A 12,156-nucleotide genomic window follows, 5' to 3' on the forward strand; every position below is an offset into this window, starting at 1 on the left:
GACTTCCCTTGTGGTCAAGTAGCTAAGACTCTGCTCTCCCAATGCAGGGGGCCCAGGTTTGATCCCTGGTCAGGGAACTAGATCCCACATGCCACAACTAAGAGTTCAAATGACACAACTAAAGATCCCTCATGCTGCAACTAAGACCCAGCACAGACAAATAAATAATAATTAAATAAAAATACATTATATATATAATATATATATATATTATATATATATATACACACACACACACACCATGTTTTAAAAAACAAAAAACTACCTGTGCTTGAATCTTTGTCTGATGGTCTGGGGGAACCCAGCCCAAGATGGGCTGATTCAGTTCTATATTCTGTGCTCAAGGCAAAGGGCTCTGTGGAGGGGGTTATCTAGAGGTACCAGGGTCATACAAAGATTGTCAATATTCAAGCATCCAGTGTCCTCACACATCCTGCTATAGAATGAAGGTTTGTGTCCCCTCAACACTCATAACCCTCAATGTGAGGAGGTGTGGGGCCTTTAGGAGCTGATCAGGTCATGAGGGTGAAGGTCTCATGAAAGGGATTAGTGCCCTTCTAAGAGACCCTAAAGAGGGACTTCCCTAGTGGTCCAATGATTGACTCCATGCTTCCAATGCAGGGGGTGTGAGTTCGATCCCTGGTCAGGGAACTAAGATCCCACATGCCACATGGCCAAAAACAAAAAAAGAGAGAGAGAGACCTCAGAGAGTTCCCTGGCCCTTCTTTGATGTGAGGACACAGGAAGAAGATGGCTATCGATGAACCAGGAACTGGATCCTCATTAGACAATCTATCAGCACCTTGATCTTGGACTTTTCAGCACCCAGAACTGTGAGAAACCAACTTTTGTTTCTAAGCCACTCAGTCTATGTTATTCGGTTACAGCAGCCCAAACAGACTAAGACATGTCCTTTAACAGTGACTATTTATTACATATGTCTGGACTGCATTCTCACATTGGAGGGGGACCATTGACATAGCTGAGTTCCAGGTAAGGTGTCCTGATCAGTTGGGCAGGAGAGCAGCAGGAACCCCTTGACGTGGGCAGGAACAATGTGATACCCACCAGGAAAAGGAAGAGGAGGAGGAGATGGAAGAAGGTCAGAGGTCGCCTGGATGCAGGAGTGGGCACTCTGTGAAGGGAAATACAGTGTTCAATGTACCAGTGGGTGCCACCATGAGCCCTGTTCCCCAACCCCCGGATTCCTCTCCCAGACGTCTTACCCAGGGTCCGCCTCCAGCATCACATCTTGGAGACTGGAAGATGCTTGCCTCATCCTGTCCTAAACGTAGAGAGCCGCCAGCAGCAGAATGGGTGAATGTGACATTTAATGTGCTCTTTACCTTACTACCATGGACAGGCAGAACTGGGCTTATTTCTCCTCCTTTCCTAGCACCCCTTCCATCCTCAAGCCCCCATGGGGACTTGGAATAGCTCCAAATGTAGTGGAGGTCTGTCTGTGCCTGCCCTCCATGCAGTCCCCCTTTTCCTGTTAACGGTGGTTCAACTTGGAGAGGAAGGTATCATAACTCCCCACTTTTCTGAATTCACAGTTCTACTGCCATGACTAGGCATGTGACCAGATCTGGCCAATCAGAGCCCTCCGTCAGCTTGGCTACTGTGATTGGTGGCGAAGCGGAAGTCTGACCTAGAACTTTTGCTGCCGTTAAGTCCGGAGCATTCTCTCCTGGGGTGAGTGAGCCAGTGGGAAGTGAATGTGTAGCTGCTGGGGCAGCCGTGTTGCTGAGAAGAAATCCACCGTGAAGTAGAGCCCAAGACAAGGAGGGACTGTGCCCTGGCAGTATTTGAGGTCTGAAATTCAACAGCGCCTGGACTTGTCAGTTAAGCGGGGGAGAAAAACAACAACCCAGCATCCCCGTTTTTTGTGTAATTCAGTCAGGGTTGGGTTGCTGTCACTTGCTATCGAGATTCCTGAGTGATACACCTGGCTGAGGACCAACTCACTCGAGACTTCTGGAGCAGGGGTTGTCTTTGGTGACCTGCTATGTGTTTCCGGTGGCTGACGCCCGACATGAGCGTGTCCTGTGGGGAGAGAGAGGTGTGGGGTCCTTGGAGAATCAATGACAGACACAAAGTTGAGGAAGGGCCACGATGGCAGTATGGTGTCATATAGATGAGATTCTGGGGGAAGAGCGAGATCTCAGGGAGAGATGAAGAGAGGACCAGAGCCCCATAACAGCAACAACAAAAAACCCGAGAAGAGAGACATTATTTATTCATTCACTCAACAAATATTTAATGAGAGTCTGTTACACTCCAGGTACTGTTCTAGGAGTTGAGGACACAGTGGGCATAGAAGCAGGCAAAATGCTGGCATACATGGAGTTTATATTCTAGCAGGAGAGAGAGAGAGATTGTAATTTAATAAATATATAAGTCAAGATGTGGTAAGTACTGTTAGGTGCTAACTTTTCGCTCAGTCGTGTCCGACTCTTTGTGACCCCATGGACTACACAGTCTATGGAATTCTCCAGGCCAGAATACTAGAATACTGGAGTGGGTAGCCACTCCCTTCTCCAGGGAATCTTCCAACCCAGGGATCAAACCCAGGTCTCCCACAATGTAGGCAGATTCTTTACCAGCTGAGCCACCAGGGAAGCCCAAGTAAGAGGATAAGGAGTGATAATGTTCTGAGTCAGGTCTCTCTGGGGTGATATTTGAGGAGAGACTGGAGTGAAGGAGGAGGTGAGCTGGGGGTTTGGAGATGGGAGTGTATTTGAAATGTCTGAAGAGCCAGGAGGGTAGTGTGGTTGCGGTGGGGTGAGTGAGGGGGAGAGTGAGAGGAAATGAGGGAATGTAGATACAACAGAGAGACCCGGAAGGAGAACACCAAGACACCAAAAGAGAAAGAGACACTGAGAAAGACAGAGCCAGAGGTTCGAAGGCCTTCTCGAAAGGCAAGGACCCTGTGAGGAGACACACAGAGGGTCCCATGGTTGCTTTGGGGGAGGAGGTCACCCCACCTGCTCTCACCTCCAGACTTTGTCCTCTGCTCTGGGGGCCCCTGTGGCCACACAGCTCACACGGAGCCCCTGGCATCCAGGCTGTCCTTCGCCCCAAAGGCTCAAGGTCCCCAACGTCCCCCGCCGGGTCCCATTCCAACTCTGCTGGTGTGGGGAGGCTACTGGGTGCCCAGGGCCCCCAGACCCCACCAGGGCCCGGCCCATCTGAGTCCCCCTCGACCTCCAAGTCCTGTTCCAGTGTGCTGGCCTCCTCCAACACCTGCTCAGAGGACAGAGGTCATGAGGGTTGAGACTGGCACCCGCACCAGGGACCGCCAGGGTGGGCCATACCAGGCTGGTGCTGACCAGCTGGGCCTGCAGCCGCCACAGATGCTGGAAGATGCTGTTTTGGTGGGCTCTGAAGGCCCTCAGGACCTGCTCCAGGGCTGCCCGGGCCTGAGGCTCACTGCGCTGCGCCAGCCCCTCACCGAATACCAGCAGTGCATCTAAACACTCAGCTGCCCCACGTAGGTCTGCCTGTAGCGCCTGGGTACACACAGTTGAACATCATCAATACAGCCCACCCCACCGCCTACACACACACACATACACAGAGGCACCAGAAAACCAGAGACCTAGGACTGGAGTTACTACCCCCACCCTCTTCCCATCCAGACATGGGGAACATGGAAGAGATCCATTTCCAGGGGAAGCTGGTCCCCATCCTGAGGCCCTTACCCACCTGCAGCTGGACCATCCTGCTCTGGGCTGACACGCAGGGCCCCAGGCCTCGCTCCAAGTCCTGCAGCCAGAGGCTCAGCCCCAGAAGACAAAGATGCAGACTGTCCTGCTCAGCCTCCAATACCTCCCGGCCAGAGATGGGGTGCTGGGGAACACAGGGCTGAGTCAGGGCTGGTGAGCCAACTGGGACCTTGCCCCCACTCCCATTGCACCCAGGCTTCTGCCTTCTGGATGCTTCTCTGCAGCAGAGTCCATCTGTGGGTGTGCCCCAAGGCCACTCCAACCTAGAGAAACTTCCCAGTGGAGTCAGGCCGGAGAACCTCTAGTTCAAATTCTCCAGGTTTTCAAGGCTTCTAGAAACTTGTCCATATAGGGCCTGGGGGTCTTGAAGAGGCAGGGGTAATGGAACCGAATTACTCCCACAGGGAATGGGGCTACACCAGGGCCAGTGATGAGATAATTCTTGGACTTCCCTGGTGGTCCAGTGGTTAGGAACCCACCTGCCAATGCAGGGGACATGAGTTCGATCCCTGGTCCAAAGACATGCTGTGTGGCAACTAAGCCCGCACCACACCTCAACTACTGAGCCCATGCACCACATCTAGAAAGCATCCCCACTACAGAGTCAGACACATTGGAGCAACTGAACAATAATAACAACTCTCCACAACTAAAGATAGCCCACATGCAACAATGAAGACCCAGCACAGCCATAAATAAGTAAATAAAATATTAACATATAATTCTCTCTCAGTTTATAAAATATGAAGTAGTAAACAGGTCAAGAATCATTGTCTAGAGCATCCCACCCCCACACAGTTGGCCAACACTTTTCCGGAATCATCGCCTCATCCCTGGTGTGGAGGCCAGACTCTGGGAGACAGACAGGAGGTGGGGGCTGGCCCAGGGGCCCAGGTCACCTCAGCTCACCTCTAGGTGTTTGGCTCCAGCTGACTCCTCAAGAGAAGAGGGCGCTGGCAACCTGGGGAGGTCAGCAACAGGCTCTGGGCCCCTCGGCCCACCCCGGAACTGCTCTGGAGGGTCCAAGGAGTCCTGCCCCAGCTTCTTGGCCTGTTCTGACCTGGGAGGTAGAGGACAGTGACAGGCCCCTGGGTGAGTCTAAGTGAAAGTGAAGTCGTGTCCGACTCCTTGCAACCCCATGGACCGTAGCCTACCAGGCTCCTCTGTCCAAGGGATTTTCCAGGCAAGGGTACTGGAGTGTGTTGCCATTTCCTTCTCCAGGGGATCTTCCCAACCCAGGGATCGAAACTGGGTCTCCAGTAAAGCAGGCAGACGCTTTACCATCTGAGCCAGCAGGTGAGTCTAGGTGCGCATTATTCACTCTACCCCACCCGTGTCCCGGGTTACCTCTCCCATGTCCCCAGGGGGTCTTAGCCACAATACCTCCTACCCTTCAAGGGCCCCTGCTAATGCCCCTGCCACTTTGGACCCCAGTTTCTAAAGCCCCAGCCCCTACCTGATGCTCTCCTCTCCAGATGCAATGCAAATTGCGTCTCCAGTAGCGTCCAGTTCCCTAGGGGCTCCGGGGGGGTGACTAAAGGGCTCTGAGGGAGATCTAGGGCCCAGAGGTGGGGGCCGGGCCATATTTGGGAGCCTGGGGACAGAGAGTCAGTAAGGACCCCCAGCAGGAGCCCTTTTCCTAGCCCCCGTCTCCTAGAAGACTTCCTCAGTAGGACTCACCCAGGCCTGAGGCAGCCAGAAGCCCAGGGGCAGGTTCAGCTCCACCTCCTTCCAGGTGGAACCTGGACCCAGGTAATTTGATGCCCAGCTCAGGTGACCCTAGCTCCACTTAACTCCTTCCTCCCTGGCATACCAGTAGCTGACTCTCAAGCTCACCCCACCCAACTAAGGGGTTTCCAGATATGACCCTGCCCGCTCAAGAGCTCCAAGTTTTGAGCCACTCTGAGACCCAGACCTCTCACCCTGGGAACCCATGTCTGCATGTGCATGCATATTGAGTGGTGTGGGAGTCTTTGCCAACCCCATGAACTGTGGCCTGCCAGGATCCTCTGTCCATGGGATTTCCCAGGCAAGAATACTGGAGTGGGTTGCCATTTCCTACTTCAAGGGATCTTCCCCACTCAGGGATTGAACCTGTGTCTCCTGCATTAGCAGGCGGACTCTTTATCACAGAGCCACCTGGGAAGCCCCCCTGGGAGCCCACACCATCCATCCAAGGTCGCAGACACAGCGTCCCTCAGGAACCCAAACATCTGCCCCCCGCCCCACCTCCAAATGTCCAAAACCAGAGTAAGACTTTGTTGTTGGTTTATTTGGAATGGGGCCTTTTCCTGCGGTTTCCACGCAGGTACTGGAAAATAACCCGAGAGGAGCCGCCTCTGCCCCAGAGATCCAAGGTCACAGGGCGGTAGCAGTCCAGAGCGGGAGCGAGCTCAGGAATCCGAGCGGGTCCTGGGTCCTGGGGTCACTTGCTGAGCAGGAGGCCAGCGCGCAGCACGCGGGGGACGCGGCGGATGGTCAACGAGACGCGGGTGCCGCGCACCAGGCGGGCTCCCGGCTGCGCCGAGGGGCAGGCGGCGGCGTTGGGCGGCAGGGAGTCTGCGTCGAGCGCGTCTACGCGGGCTGCCGCGATGCCGTGGAGCAGGCGCGTGTAGGCGGTGCCACGGAGCACCAGCAGGCTGCGCGGTTCAAGCAGCAGCGAGGTGGCCGGCCGGGGTGGGGGCCGGGGCTGCGGGGAGGGTTGAAGGTTAGCGGGTCCCCAGAAGTCGGCGGCGGGGGCAGACGAGAGATCAGCAGGTTTGGGGGTTCAGGGGGTTCAGGGGCGAGGGTCAGCGAGTCCCAGGGGCAAAGGCTGAGGCGCAAGTGTGCTCTTAAGGATCGAGGCTTTGGAATGAAAATCCCAAGGGCGACAGGGCCAGGGCCTGGAGGGGAGGGGCGCCGGGGAGGGAAGGGGGAGTGGTCGGCAGTCTTTTGGGAAGGAGTAGGAACTAGGCTGCAGATGGGGGCGTCTATGTATCTAAGGAATCTGCAAGGAGCTGGGACTGAGGGATCAGTGGTCCCAGTAAGCTAGGTGGAACTGGGCTGAAGACTTGGCTGAAGCCAGGAAGTGAGGGAGAAAGGAGCAGGTGTGGTCTAGGCAGATGTGGGGGGTCTCAGGATGCTTTGAGGACCCCAGCAGAGTGGGAGGGGCAGGCTCCATGTAGGATTAACAAAGGGAGCCTCTGGACTTCCCTGGAGGTCCCGTGGTTAACACTGTGGTTCCACTGCAGGAGATGAAGGTTCCATTCCTGGCCAGGGAGCTAAGGTCCTACATTGCAGGTGGTGTGGCCAAATAAATAGAAGTTGGTGGGTTTTTTTTAAGGGAGAACCCTAAGGAGCAGCTGTGCTCAGGGTGTCCAGGGTAGTTTCTGTGAACACTGGGGCGTCAGACACGCATCAGAGAAAGAGGTCAGGGAAATTGTCATGAGCAACCCTCACAGAAGGAAAGGGGCTTGAGCAGCGAGTCCTGGGTTGAGGTGCCAAGGTGCCAAGGAGGTGTCCTGCGTGACACATCACATTATTGGAGTGGGAGGGAGGAGGTCAGTATTGGGGTGCCTATGCAGTTGGCCACTGAGAGTCAGGGTGTCTGGGAGGATGTCAGAGACACCCCTGAGGGGATGGTGTGGGCTATCAGGGTATCAGTGTCTGTTGGAGAACTGGGGAGCCCTGCCTGCAGTACTGGAGCTCTCCCTCTAAATATGCTGAGCCAGAACATCTGTAAGATGTCAGGATAGTCACTCAACAGGTGGGGGTATTGGGGTATCTGTGAAGATCATGATTTCTAGGGCACCCTGCAGGTAGATGGGTCAGGTCTCTGGGAGGCTGTGGGTGCCCTTCATGAAGGGGCAGAGGTAGATGGGTATCAGGGCTACCTCATAGGCAGGTGGAACTGGGGTCTCTTGGAGGATATGGGAGGTCGGAGTGCCCACAAGTGGCTGGGGCAGCATCTCAGGGCCCACCTGCTCTGTCGGATCATCGTCTTCTGGCTGCCGAGGCTCGTAGAGGTCCAGCACGGTGTGAGAGCCCAAACTGATAGTGCTGACGGTCGGGTAGTACAGTGGCCCATCTTCGTGGGGCTGAGGAGTGGGTACCAGGGCTGGACGGGGCAGGAGTCCACACCCCCCCTCCCACCCTCCGGGGTGAAAGGGGGTCTCCCCAGCTGGGGACAGGGAGGCAAATGCTTGGTCGGGCTATGTGAACTGCTTAATGAGAGTGGACGTGGGTCAACATGATGCCCTGCCCCGTGGTGGGTCCGAGGTCTGGGGGGCGGGGTGAGAGTGTGGTTACCATGATGCCCTCCCCAGGCAGATACTGGTTTACAAGGACATGGTTGGCTGGGAGACCCCCAAAAAGGCTGAGGTCAGACACTTTGTCCACGTAGCGCTGGAGCCATGGTGGCAGTCGCTCAGGAACCATCCCTCGGGGATGGGGGAGCCCACCTGGGGGAGGGTAATGGGGCACTGAGGGCACCCAACCAAGGAGTTCTGGCACCAAGGAGCCCCTGTTAGGAATATCCCAGTGGTTGGTAGCACTCTGACCTCCTCAGGGACCCCTAACTCTTTGGAGATCCCCACTCCACTCTTCAAAGCTTTCCTGCTTCTCCAAAACCTAGAGATACTCCCCAACCCATTGGGAAATTCTAATCCCTCAAGACCTCTACTGACCCCTCAGAATCCTCCTGGCCCTTGGGACCCCTTGAACCCTCAGGGACCCCCCCACCTTGGCCTCAATGTCCTGAGACTATCCAACCTGACATGCCTACCCCAGCCCACAACCCTAAATCACCTATGCTCACAGTCAGGGACACTTACCCCAGTTCTGTAACTTCCTCCCAGAGAGCTGGGTCCACTTTGGCTTTGGGGCATTGAAGACCTGGGAGATGGAAGGGGGTCAGTCCTTTTTCAAGGACCACCCTCTCTGATTCTCCCACCCAGGCCAACAAAGGGGTTTTTAACTGGGGTGGAAATGGGTCATCCCAGTGTCTGTGGGATCATTCTCTGGGACAGTGTTCCCAGGATTTTGTTGTTTGCCTTTTCCCCCTGTGGAGACCACAGGCCTCAAAGCTGACCTGTGTCTACCAGGATTGAGGAAGGGGTACACAATCAGGGTCTGAATCTACCCAGAGCTCTGGGCTGGATGGGGCTCTTTCAGCCCAGCAAACAGTCTGCACTCTACTTTTCTGATCCCTGGGCTATCTCAGGACAGTCTGAGTTCTGGAACCTCCTTGTTCCTGTTGCCTGGGGGAGAAAAGGTGCTAAACTGGGTTATTCAGTACAGTCAAGAGAATACTTTGAAAATTCTCCACGGCCAAGACCCCAGGGGTCTAGAAAGGGTTGTTTCAAAGAAGTCTAAGAAGGGACTTCCTGGATGGTTCAGTGGCTGACTCCACACTCCCAATTCAGGGAGCCTGGGTTTGATCCCTGGTCAGGGAACTATTAATATATCCCACATGCTGCAACTAAGAACCCGCATGCCGCAACAAAGTTTGAAGATCCTTAATGCCACAACGAAGACCCGGCACAGCCAAACAAATACTAAAAAATTAAAAGTTGGACTTCCTTGGTGGTCCAGTGGCTAAGAATACACCTGCCACTGCAGGGGACATGGGTTCGACCCCTGGTTTGGGAAGATCCCACATGCCACAGGGCACCTAAACCTGTGTACACAACTACTGAGCCCACACACCCTACAGCCTGTGCTCTAAAACAAGAGGAGCCACTTCAATAAGAAACCCTTGCACCACGACAGAGGGTAGCCCCTACTTGCCGCAACTAGAGAAAGCTTGCGCACAGCAAGGAAGACCCAGAGCAGCCAAAAATTAATTAATTAATTAAAAAGCATCTTTAAAAAAATAAACCTAAGAAATCTCCTTATTTCCTTCATGGTAATGGGGCTGGGATGGGTTGTCTCAGTAGGAGAGTCTGAGCCCTCAAGCTAACTCATTCCTAGGAGTTAGTTGAGACTGCACAGGGCAAGTTCAGGCTCTATAACCAGGGCTCTGGGGCTGCAAAGGGCTATCCCAGTGCATGGATTCTGAACTTTGAAAAACTCTTCTTTCTGCAAACCTTAAGAATAGAATACAGATTATACTATCTAACACATGTGGTCTGGGCTTGATAAACTTGTTCCCAAGGCTCTGGATCTATACTGAGCTATCAGTGGAGGGAAGCATTTACTGTTAACATTCTGAGGCCTGAACTATCTCAGCACAGAAATCTGAACACTATAAATTCTTCATTCCCCAAATCTCAAGGGCCTGAACTGGGCTCTTTCAACCTGTGTTGTAACCTCCTTTTCCCTATAACAGTAGTAGGATTGGGTTGTCTTAGCACAGGCAGCCTAAACTCCATAATAACCATCACCTTTCTAGGAATCAGTTTGGGAAGTTCCCTGGTGGTCTAGTGGTTAGGATTCAGCGCTTTTATTGCTGTGACCTAGGTTCAGTCCCTGGTCGGGGAATGAGATCCTGCAAGATGTATAATTTGGCAAAAAAAAAAAAAAAAATCAGTTTGGTTCCTCTAAGCTTCCTGGCAAAAGCTCTTTCGCCAGGCCCCAGCAGGTGATGAGAAAGAAATAGGGAAGGTGAGGGATGGGTGCTGGGTGGCACTCTCCTTTCTGCCAGGATCTTCACTGTGGCCTTGTGGGCTGTCACATGAGAGCTGGGGGTTGGAGAGGGATCTGGGAAGAGGAGAAAAACAGACCAGAAGGGTGTTGAGGTCACCTGTCGAAGCAAATACTCCTCCTCTTCCTTGGAGATGAAGTCAGGGATGTAGTAGATTACAGGTGGTGCCTAGGACAGAGAGATCCCCCTGAAGGTGTGGCCCTTTCAGCCGCAGTCTAGTGCTAGTACCCATGCGCAGCCCCTTCTCTGGAGCGTAGCTCAGGATGTCCCCAGACAGGCCAGGGCCTTAAGTCAAGGGACCAATGACTATTTGGGGGATGAGGAGGTGGGGGTGAGGCTAGGGCTGGACCCTGAGGGGAAGAATGGAGAGGGAGGGGGCAGTCCCAGTCCACAAGCCCAGGAGTTAGCCTCCCTATCCACCTCCACTCTATCTCCCGCCCTCTAGTCCCCACCTTAACCCTCTGCACCCCCAGTCCTGACAACCTGCTCCACCCTGAATGGTTCCAGGGCTGGGACCCTGGCATCCTGATCCTCCATCGACAGCAACTCCAGGTACCCGGTCAGACCTGTGGGGAGGGGAGAACATGCTGAAGTAACCAAGCCTGCCGCCCTCAGACTATGATCCAGCTTTCTGCTCTTACCATGGGCCACAGCCTCAGCTCAGACCTCTAGGGAAACTCTCTTAGTTTCTAAAACCTGTCTTCAGTATCTCAAAAGCCACTCAGTGCACATCCCCCACACTTGCCCGGACACAGTGAGCACCCAGAATACTCCCCCAAACTCCATCCATCAAAGGTCCATCAAACTACACATTTGCTTTCTCAAGCTCCCACAGAGAACAGCCTCTGACTCCATCCGCCACCTTTCCCAAGAGCTCCACCACATATCCCCCAAAGCTACACACCAGAGTCCCTTTAAACACCTTGATTTGAGACCTTATCCTAAAAATTGCCATGCCCTGACTAAGCACAGCACAGCACAGCTGTGCCTAAAAACTGCATGCCTAAAAACTGCAATCCTGGCTCTCTAACAGTGTTCAAGGTCTTCATAGATCCTCCTCCTTCCTCAAGCCCTTTCAGACGCTCCATTCTGAGCACCCTTGTGCCCCCAATCTAAGCCTCCTCAGACATACCCATTTTCAGTCTCCTCGGATCCCCCTATTCTAGACTCCCTTCAGATTTCTCTTCCGGAGCGCCCCTTCACTCCAGCACCCTTGGACCTGTGATCCTGAGTCTGACTCCTTTCACCCCCGAACCGTCTGGATCCCCCGACTCTGTCTTCTAGAACCCCACATTCTGAGCTTCCTCAGACTCTCATATGCGCTTCCCTGGGTCCCCACTCTTAGCTCTCTTGGACCGCCATCTCCACCCTCGGCCACCCCGCAAACTGACCGTCCACCAGTGACCCCTCCAACATCCAAATTCAACATCCAAATTCCCTTCCCAGCTACTTCCGCCCCCATGCCTGACGCAGGCATCCTCAGACCAATGGGAATTCTCAATGGCGCTAAGGCTCCGCCTTCCACCCAATAGGCGCTCTCACAGAGTGTCGCCCCGCCCCCTCATTCTAGTTCGGTGATAGGCTATGCCTCCTGGCCTTTGAGCCACTGGACCCTTCAGAGACCGATCTTCGTCTGGACCGACCAATCAGAGCTTCAGAACGGAACCCGTCCACACTGCGGAGCGAGCCCATAGTGGAGGGGTAGCCTTGGCGGCCCACAGGGAAAACGCGAGTGCTGGAAAGACACCCCCGCAGGTTAGGCCATCCTATATACGAGCCGTAGGGAGACGAGACTGAGGGAAGGAC

At 54.1% G+C, this 12,156-nt stretch overlaps 2 protein-coding genes across 5 annotated transcripts; both read right to left on the reverse strand.

Moving 5' to 3' along the window:
• Positions 1-934: 934 nt before the first annotated feature.
• On the reverse strand, positions 935-5,442 carry SYNE4 (spectrin repeat containing nuclear envelope family member 4). Of its 2 annotated transcripts, XM_043893612.1 has the most exons (9): positions 5,409-5,442; positions 5,185-5,322; positions 4,638-4,788; positions 3,709-3,852; positions 3,318-3,512; positions 2,998-3,246; positions 1,969-2,046; positions 1,227-1,285; positions 935-1,135 (listed from the first exon to the last, which is right to left on the reverse strand). In XM_043893612.1, the coding sequence occupies exons 2-9, from the start codon at positions 5,310-5,312 to the stop codon at positions 955-957; spliced, it is 1,185 nt and encodes a 394-aa protein (XP_043749547.1). In that variant the 5' UTR covers positions 5,313-5,322; positions 5,409-5,442; the 3' UTR covers positions 935-954. The 2 variants fall into 2 exon arrangements, with proteins under 2 accessions (XP_043749547.1, XP_043749552.1); XM_043893617.1 differs by lacking the exon at positions 5,409-5,442 and having other exon boundaries at positions 3,333-3,512; positions 5,185-5,402.
• Positions 5,443-5,979: 537 nt separating this feature from the next.
• ALKBH6 (alkB homolog 6) lies at positions 5,980-11,835 on the reverse strand. Of its 3 annotated transcripts, none has more exons than XM_043893820.1 (7): positions 11,742-11,835; positions 10,834-10,916; positions 10,450-10,518; positions 8,540-8,600; positions 8,016-8,167; positions 7,688-7,804; positions 5,980-6,417 (listed from the first exon to the last, which is right to left on the reverse strand). In XM_043893820.1, exons 1-7 carry the CDS (start codon positions 11,764-11,766, stop codon positions 6,154-6,156), a joined length of 771 nt encoding a protein of 256 aa, XP_043749755.1. In that variant the 5' UTR covers positions 11,767-11,835; the 3' UTR covers positions 5,980-6,153. The 3 variants fall into 3 exon arrangements, with proteins under 3 accessions (XP_043749755.1, XP_043749761.1, XP_043749767.1); XM_043893826.1 differs by lacking the exon at positions 11,742-11,835 and adding an exon at positions 11,483-11,724; XM_043893832.1 differs by lacking the exons at positions 5,980-6,417; positions 11,742-11,835 and having other exon boundaries at positions 7,701-7,766; positions 10,834-10,896.
• Between the last annotated feature and the right edge of the window lie 321 nt (positions 11,836-12,156).

The sequence above is a fragment of the Cervus elaphus genome, chromosome 4, assembly GCF_910594005.1.
Source record: "Cervus elaphus chromosome 4, mCerEla1.1, whole genome shotgun sequence".
Taxonomy (NCBI): domain Eukaryota; kingdom Metazoa; phylum Chordata; class Mammalia; order Artiodactyla; family Cervidae; genus Cervus; species Cervus elaphus.

Bases quoted from the DNA above. Each gene is read 5' to 3' on its own strand.
- ALKBH6 (XM_043893820.1), bottom strand. From the start codon at position 11,766: ATGTTGGAGGGGTCACTGGTGGACG. The intron at 10,917-11,741 runs GTCAGTTTGCGG...CCCTCCCCACAG, and splicing joins GGAGGGGTCACTGGTGGACG to GTCTGACCGGGTACCTGGAG. The intron at 10,519-10,833 runs GTTGTCAGGACT...TCTCTGTCCTAG, and splicing joins AACCATTCAGGGTGGAGCAG to GCACCACCTGTAATCTACTA.
- SYNE4 (XM_043893612.1), bottom strand. From the start codon at position 5,312: ATGGCCCGGCCCCCACCTCTGGGCCCTAGATCTCCCTCAGAGCCCTTT. The intron at 4,789-5,184 runs GTAGGGGCTGGG...TCTACCTCCCAG, and splicing joins TCTGGAGAGGAGAGCATCAG to GTCAGAACAGGCCAAGAAGC. The intron at 1,136-1,226 runs GTAAGACGTCTG...TTCCCTTCACAG, and splicing joins ATGCTGGAGGCGGACCCTGG to AGTGCCCACTCCTGCATCCA.